General features: G+C 42.6%; 1 protein-coding gene across 1 annotated transcript in view; it reads right to left on the reverse strand.

The window, feature by feature from the left end:
- slc8a2b (solute carrier family 8 member 2b) overlaps positions 1-3,970 on the reverse strand; it is a gene marked incomplete at its 3' end in the record, with an annotated part of 80,490 nt that extends 76,520 nt beyond the window's left edge. Inside the window, exons 1-2 of the mRNA XM_084063738.1 lie at positions 3,873-3,970; positions 2,514-2,676 (exon numbers count right to left, since the gene is read on the reverse strand). Coding sequence (XP_083919864.1) covers positions 2,514-2,676; positions 3,873-3,946 — 237 coding nt within the window. The 5' untranslated portion in view covers positions 3,947-3,970. The remainder of the gene's footprint in view (positions 1-2,513; positions 2,677-3,872) is intronic.
- Between the last annotated feature and the right edge of the window lie 5,132 nt (positions 3,971-9,102).

Genomic DNA, 9,102 nt, shown 5'->3' on the forward strand with positions numbered 1-9,102 from the left:
TCAGTAAAACTATGCCTAAACCTAACCTTATTCCTAAATGTAACCTCAGTAAAACTATGCCTAAACCTAACCTTGTTCCTAAACATAACCTCAGTAAAACTATGCCTAAACCTAACCTTATTCCTAAATGTAACCTCAGTAAAACTATGCCTAAACCTAACCTTGTTCCTAAACATAACCTCAGTAAAACTATGTCTAAACCTAACCTTATTCCTAAATGTAACCTCAGTAAAACTATCCCTAAACCCAACTTATTCCTAAACATAACCTCAGTAAAACTATCCCTAAACCCAACTTATTCCTAAACATAACCTCAGTAAAACTATGCCTAAACCTAACCTTGTTCCTAAACGTAACCTCAGTAAAACTATGCCTAAACCTAACCTTGTTCCTAACTTTAACCTCAGTAAAACTATGCCTAAACCTAACCTTGTTCCTAACTTTAACCTCAGTAAAACTATGCCTAAACCTAACCTTGTTCCTAACTTTAACCTCAGTAAAACTATGCCTAAACCTAACCTTGTTCCTAACTTTAACCTCAGTAAAACAAATACAAGAATAGGGAACATCTTAAGAGCAGATACATTAACGCCAGGTTGAACTGTTACTGTATTCCATTTGTTAGCAATAAATGGTTAAATCTACTTATGACGTCTGTGTTACTGACTGAAATCTATACATTATATAAAAATCACACCTTGTGTGAAGGTAGCGGCGCCTTTGATACATCATGTCATCGATATGTGTTTATAATGTGTTTATAGCCATGTGTCACGTGAAGCTTGACCAATCACTTTGTTGACGGGTCTGACCAATCAGAACGTTGACGGGTCTGACCAATCAGAACGTTGACGGTGAACACGGACAAAGTCAGGTATAGAGCAGGATCCGCTCTATACCTAAAGGTATAGAGCGGCTGACCAATCAGCACGTTGACGGGTCTGACCAATCAGAACCTTGGCGGGCCTGACCAATCAGAACGTTGCCAGACCTGACCAATCAGAACGTTGACGGAAAAGCCAGGTATAGAGCAGGACCGCTCTATACTATGTATAGAGCTCTATACTATGTATAGAGCGGCGCCAGCGCCGCTAAAAATCATATGTATGTGTTCATTCCCCTATCCACACACGCACGCAGACCGACCTATCCCCATTCCCTATTTCTTTCTCCCTTTCCCTGGCTCTCTGGCAAAATATACACCACGCAACCACAACACGCTGCGACTCCATTTTCCCTGCCGAGATGTATGCCATACTCTCTTCCTCTGTCTGTCTCTCTTTCTCCCTCTCTCCGTATTTCTCTTTCTTTAGCCCCTCTATCACTGTGCCTGTCTCTCCATCTCTCCCTCTGTCAGTCCCATTTCACTTTCTTTCCTTCCCCCAGAGTCTTCTCCGTCTCCTTGTCTTGAAGAAAAAGGCGGATCAATCTTCTCCGACACGCAGGATAAATGGACCAAGATGGAAATCTATACCGTTCCCATTAAGGAGCCCAAATAGGCCTTGCTTTGCAATTCTCAGACAATGATTGTGCCCTGATTATAGCAACAGGCCCGATGCATTGTGCCTCTCACACAATGCAGGCCAAAGGCCTCCATTTGCTCCAACAACAGTAGGCTTTGATCAATCATTTATGATTGAATCATAAACAAATGTACTCGCATCGACTTTGCAATGGATTCCTGGGGGTATCGGCGTCAACTACTACTCACCACTTACTGTATGTACTGCTGTAGGTGGTTTGAGATCCCTTTCTTAACCAAGCAGTTGTTTTTACAGAACAGAACTGTTGGAGACCCATGATCCATCCATCCATCTATCCATCCATCCATCCATCCATCCATCCATTCATCCATCCATCCATCCATCCATCAGTGGTGGAAAAAGTACTCATATCTTTTACTCAAGTAAAAGTATCAATACTGCAATGTAGAAGTGCTCCGTTACAAGCAAAAGTTTGTAATTCAAAATGTACTTGAGTAAAAGTACAAAAGTATTGGTGTCAAAATATACTTAAAGTACAGAAGTAAAAGTACTCATTATGCAGAATGTCCCATTTCACAGGTTTTCAAATGTATAAAATGTCTAAAAATCTTTAGAAAATAGCAGATCTACAAGCTCACAATGCGTCACATCGCGACGCATTGTGAGCTTGTAGATCGGTCATTTTCAAATGGCCAAAATGTATATGGCGCTGATGTGGGTAATGCACAATGTTTTGTGATCATAATAACAATCTAAAAAGTAACTAGTAGGCCCAACTAAGGTTTTCACATAATTGTAGTGGAGTAAAAGTACAATATTTGCCTCTGACATGTAGTGGAGTAGAAGTAAAAGTACTGACATTTCGAAATACTCCAGTAAAGTAAAAAATACCTCAAAATTGTACTTAAGTAGAGTACTTGAGTACATGTACTTAGTTACTTTACACCACTGCCATTCGTCCATGCATCCATCCAACCCCTACACCCATCAATCTGTCCATCCACCTCCCTCTCTCCTCCTCCTCCTCACCTGCGAGGTGATGACCTCGATGGACGCCATGAATCGGTCGGCGATGATGGACACGCCCAGGAACATGTACATGAGGCAGGAGAAGTAGATCACCGCCCTGGCCACCTGCTCGCCCAGCCCCGGCTGGCCCGGCCACACGGGCAGCAGGATACCCGGCCGACACCTGTCAAAGAGATTTTATCAAGTCAAGTGAACATTGTAAATGAACCACTTGTTTAAAGGGACTACACCATGAATTTTAACTTTTTCTTCTTTTTTGTGTGTTTTTGGTCTCCCCTACCTCTCTTCTATCCCCAAAAATACCTGAGTTTGAACACTCAGGCTTTCACAGCAAATCTGGGGTTTTCTGTAAATTGGTCTCAAAACAGGCCAAACTGATTTGGTCCCTGACGTGACGTCACGTCAGGGTACAATCACTCCCATTTTTCAGTTCCAACCAAAAAACAAAAAAAAAAGTTTTTATATTTTTCTTTTTTTCTTATTGTTTTTCTTATCTTTTTTTTCCACACAGAACCAGGAGATAACATGCATACAAACTGGCTCAATAGCGCCCCGTGCCAAACAGGACAATGTGGTATTGATTGGTAGAGAGAAGTTAGTTGGAATGAGTATATCTGAGGCTTGATTTAGGCTCAAACCTTTTGAAAAACGTTTGAGGGACATAAACAATATGATATTAAATATTATTATTATTTTTTAAATTCATGGTGTATTCTCTTTAAGACCTGAGACGATTTTTTTTAAATCTAACTCCTAACAGTTTTTTGAAAAAGATCTAAAAAAAAATGTTTCAAGATTTTTTTTAAATAGCAGATCTACAAGCTCATAGCGCGGCACTCGGTGCCACGCTATGAGCTTGTATATCTGCTATTTTTGAATAGCCAAAGACATCTAAAGTGACACAGATGCGTTCCCGGTCTTGGGTTAATGGGTTAAATGAAATAATGTCTGAGTTGAATTAAACTTCCCTCTTCCCCTAGTCATCTGACTTCACCCTGCTCTAGACATCTCGGCTCCTAGCCATTTGCATCCCTTTTGTCACTATGTTAAGGTGATAAACAAATCAACAAGTCTATGGCTGGGAGGGGCAGGCCAGGTGTGTATGTGACAGAAGGCTTTTCTATGTACTGTGTGAACTTAGAAGTGTTTGAGGCCGGGTGTATTTAAACCTGAACCATTCAGTGTGTGACTAACTTCAACTAGGTCCGTTTTCCAATGCAATTCTGTGCTGAATTGTAAGTTCTGAACTCCTTTTGATATCAAAACATATCACTCATCCTTCTTAAACTGTGAACGTGTCTCTGCCTTATTTTGTCTATCTTGTTTGACTGAGTCCCCATTCAGATTTCCATCACACACCCCTCCGGCTCCTCGCACTTCTTCCTCTTCATCACGGCGCCTGCAGGCGCCAGCGAGGAGTTGCCATAGCTCATTGAGGAGGAGGAGAAGGGGGAGAAGGAGGCGGGGAACGCGGACGCGGACGGCAGGTCCGTCGTGGATAAGTTGGGCTGCCCGTCGCCGCGCTGCGACTCCGGGTGGCAGGGCGGAGGCAGGGAGAAGAGGAGGACGAGGAGGGACAGGAGGAGGGAGGAGTGGAAGCAGGAGGAGGAGAGGAGAGACATCGTGGAGGACGCGCTGGGAACCGGGAGGGCGCGAGGAGCTGTGTCCCGGAGGAAGGAGGGAGGTGAGGTGGGCCAGGCGGAGGAAGACGAAGGAGGACTAGTCCGAGGTCTGTGGGAGACGGGGCAGGGCCACGTTGCCAGGGGGGGGCAGGACTAGCTCACCTTGAAGAAAAGACAGAAAGAAAGAGAGAGCACAAAGAAAGATTAGTTGCCTGATTCACCTCCTGACTAGTAAAAACCTGTACTTCCAAAAATAAAATAACTGCTTAGTGTTGTTTCAGGATAACAGCAGCACACGTTTTATGTTATTGATTTGAGTATAACTTTAGTTATGTATATCTATGATAGATAGCTTTATTGACATTGCGGAAATTAATTTTGTACCAAGCAGCCATCAGGATACAAAAAATCACAAAACATAACATAAATTCACAAAACATAACATAAATTCACAATACAGAGACAGATCATACAATGCATTGACAGTGCTACACAGCTCCTCTCTTACAGAGTGGAAAATAGAAAAGGCTACCAGTCATGATGATTCAAGAGGCATCACATTACATTTTATGCACAGAACTGAGATGGGGCCTGTTTGTTCAGGAGTCCTATACTTGTAGGGACAAATGATCTTGAAGCCCTGGCCTGCAACATTGGCACTGTGTACCGTCGTCCTGATGGTAAAAGGTGGTATTGACTGTATAACGTGTGTGTTCTATCCTACCTAGCAATAGCTTTCCCCTTCCTAAGCACCTGGATCTCATACATTGCTGCCATACTCTCAAGTCGCACCCCAGCTATCTTGCTGGATACATTGTTGATTTTATGGAGTTTGTTCTTATTAACCAATGATAACGAGCCATACCAGGAAACTAAACAAAAAGTTAATATACTCTCCACGAAGGATCGATGGAAGAGTACCATTAAACTTTATTTCCACGTCATACTGCCTCAGTCTGCGCATAAAATGCAGCCTCTGCTGACCTTTCTTATAGATGGCATCAGTGTTGGAATTCCATGTCAGCTTGGAATCAATCGTTGTACCCAAGTACTTGTATTCCTCCACAGTCACCACCCCATCCCCATCAATAACTAGTGTGCATCATAAGCACTAGTCCTAAGATCAAATATAACCTCCTTAGTTTTCTTAATGTTCAACTGAAGGAAGTTACTCTTGCACCAACCAGCAAACTCATCCACTGTTCTTCGATAGCTTATCTCATCATCCTCAATCAGACCAACAATAGCTTGGCAAATTTAACAATACAGGTGTTATCTGAGTCACTTGTGTACAGAATTGCTTTATTCACCCTGATATGTTACAGTATCTATGGAAGACATTTGCTGAGTACGCAAGGTCATTTTTCAGCAATGCCGTGTTTCATACAGTCACACCTGCTCCTAAGTCCTGACCCAGCACAGGCAAAAGTATAGCTGCCAAGTAAAACATGGCTAACCTTGGCTAACCTTGTATTGTTAGCCACTGAGCAGCCACTGAGCAGCTCCTGGGAGTTAAAGGTGTAAATAACACACTGATGGTCATTTATGGGAACGAAAGAGTATTACTGTGGCACCGTGGCAGTATCCTCTAACTCATTCACTTTCAGAAACCTTTATAGCAAGGTTGGAGGTATCTATGCCGGTCACACACTTGCATTTCTTTCTTTCTTCTTTATTTAGTTTACAGAGAGCTCTCAATTTTACAATTACAAGTTAGACATTTAGCAGACACTCATCCAAAACGACTCGTAAATGATGAATGACTAGAGTAAATGGTATGAAATCTAGACAACCAACAACAGGTTAAGCGGTCAAACCGTGGAACTGCACTTGGGATGTTGCGATTACATGGTTGATACACTATCCTGTCTGTCAGCTACTGCAGTGCATCACAAGCCGGCTTTTCTATCATTACAGCATGCAACACGCAATCAAGGCTGGCAGATTATTTATCTTCTCCTCTATCTGTATCTTTTGCTCGCTTTAATTCTAAATGGAACTGAAACATTTCCAGTTATATTTATCCTCATACTGTGTAGTCGCTTTAGATTCACATACAGTATTACTCAAGGATAACGCTACTTGGCATTGAAACGTTTTCTTTCAGTGGGGCTGGCGGAGCGCTGGCCCAAAAGAAATATGACTCATTGTCAATGGAGCGCAACACTTGCATGAAGTACTTTACCTAGTCATACAATAGCTCTTGCCGAGTCCTTGGGCTGTAAGTGGAGCCATACGTGGGCGCTTGTGAAAACAGTATTCATGAGTGTCAAGGGATGACGCATTTTAAACAGAGGACATGGGCTTGCTATATTTCGCTACCCTCAAATGTCAACAGGAGTATACGTACACACATAGACACAATGATAGAACAGAACACAAACGCAGGCGGAGGGAAAGAAAAGAAGTATAAAGAGTGAACACGTGGAAGAGGCATGGGCGTCATTTGGGGATGGCAATTGCCAAATGTTTTAGACACTTGTTGTCTGCAACCATACATTCATTAATTCATTAATACTGCAATCTATTATGTTCCCTGTATGAATCTATTGTGGAGTATCTGTGTATCTCCAGCAGGCCTCTCTACAAACATCAGTGTAAAAAAGTGTATAAAAAGTGCAAAAGTGCATAATGCTAAGCCAGGATGGAATGACCATGTTGAAGAGCTCCATGCAGATTAACGCTAGAAAGGCTTTTAAAATATGGGCAGAGTCAGGCAAAGGTAGACATGGACGTGCGTCCATGTCTGCGTGCGTGCGTGTCGTTGCATGTCGTTGGATAACATTTTGTCCACAATTCCAGCCATGCTGTATTGATGTTGGTACCATTAGGAGAGATAACAGGCAAACGTTGATCAAAATAACAATTCTTCTACATTCTCTAATTGTGTAGACTTCTTGTAAATTAAGTGATGCAGATGTTTAACAATAATGTAACTCTTGTTAAAGACCTAGTTAAAGACCTATAAGGGACCATTTGGTTACCAACTCTCCATCATTTAGCTGGGGACCACCTGGAACCCCCTCAAGGACCACTGGTAAAAAAGTGTATAAAAAGTGCAAAAGTGTATAATGGTAAGCCAGGATGGAATGACCATGTTGAAGAGCTCAATGCAGATCAACGCTAGAAAGGCTTTTAAAATATGGGCAGTCAGGCAAAGGTAGACATGGACCTCTGTTTGAAGAGAAAAACCACACTAATGCTTAAATATGTCCTTTTTTTATCAAAAGAAATGAACACACAATGAGGTCAGATTCTCTGGCAAGGAAGTTGCATAAGAATAATGTAAATGATTTCTGGAAGGAGATAAAAAATATAAATAATTGTATAACATGTCTTCCATCAAACATAGATGGAGTGAGTGGCTTTGATGCAATCAGTATTTTGAGCTGTTCAACTGTGTGAAAAGTAACCTGTTTGTAGTGGATAACGTAGACTTCAATGATGATGTGATTGTCACTCCATGGTGATTAAGGCCTGAATAAGGCCTGTGGTCTGGACAATATAACAGCTGAACATCTTACATTTGCCAGTAAGAAACGGTGTCCTGTAATTGCGATGTGTTTTACAGGTTTCTTTGTTCACAGGTTTTTACCTGATTCTATGCTCTCTGTTGTGTTAGTGCCGATCATTAAAGACAAAGAAGGTAAGCTGAACAGCTCCGAAAATTATAGGCCTATAGCCTTAGCCAGTGTTTTGTCCAAAATACAATACTTGAGTAAATGTACTTAGTTACTTTCCACCACCGGCGTGCGTGCGTGCGTGTGTGTGTATGTGTGCGTGCGTGCGTGCGTGTGAGCGTGCGTGCATGCGTGTCTGGCAGAATCCATTACAAGCCATGGGGAGCAGGAGGGATGACTATTCACAAAATGTCACTGTTTTTTATTGTCATCCATCCTGCTTCCAGGGATCCGCGCGCACGCACGCACGCACGCACACACACACACACACACACACACACACACACACACACACACACACACACACACACACACACACACACACACACACACACACACACACACACACACACACACACACACACACACATCCACATAATAGGCTCCATAAAAGATCACTCCATCAGCCTGTCTTCAGTGTGTGTAAGCGCGCCTACGTGTACTGTGTGTGTGCGTGTGTGTGTGTGTGTGTGTGTGTGTGTGGGGGGGGGGGGGGGGAGATAAATAAATAGAGAGAGAGAGAGGGGGGGGGGGGGGAGCGAGAGATTGTTTCTGCCAGTTGAACAGATTAGAGTGCCCATAGGAGACCTACGAATGAACAGACGGGATAACACCTGTTCTCTCTTCCTGTGTCACTCTCTCTCTCTTCCTCATGATCCATCCATCCTTCCATCCATCCATCCATCCATCCATCCATCCATCCATCCATCCATCCGATGGAGGCTAATGTGCATTACCTTCGGTTTCAACCACTTAAACCCTTGATACGTTGACTGCATGGGATCCCCCAGGGCTCTATCCTTGGCACCCTCCTTTTTTCCAACGTCACATGTTGTGAGCTTGTAGACACTAGGGTTAGTTTAACCCAGGGGTTTTCACCCTTTTCATATCAAGAACCATTATTTATTCGGCATTTGAGCCATGGACCATCGTTTGATGAGATTTAGCCTCTCAGACCCAAGACTTAGAATATGTTGTTGTCCTTGGATAACATTTTGTCCACAATTCCATCCATGCTGTATTGATGTTGGTACCATAAGAGTCCATTTGGTTTCATTTTACGCTCTCAAGAGTTAAAGATCTATAAGAGTCCATTTGGTTTCATTTTACGCTCTCAAGAGTTAAAGATCTATAAGGGTCCATTTGGTTTCATTTTACGCTCTCAAGAGTTAAAGATCTATGGTTTCATTTTACGCTCTCAAGAGTTAAAGATCCGAAGAGTCCATTTGGTTACCAACTCTCCATCATTTAGCTGGGGACCACGAACCCCCTCAAGTACCACTGGTG

Source organism: Gymnoscopelus microlampas, assembly GCF_963454915.1.
Source record: "Gymnoscopelus microlampas genome assembly, chromosome: 8".
Taxonomy (NCBI): Eukaryota; Metazoa; Chordata; class Actinopteri; order Myctophiformes; family Myctophidae; genus Gymnoscopelus; species Gymnoscopelus microlampas.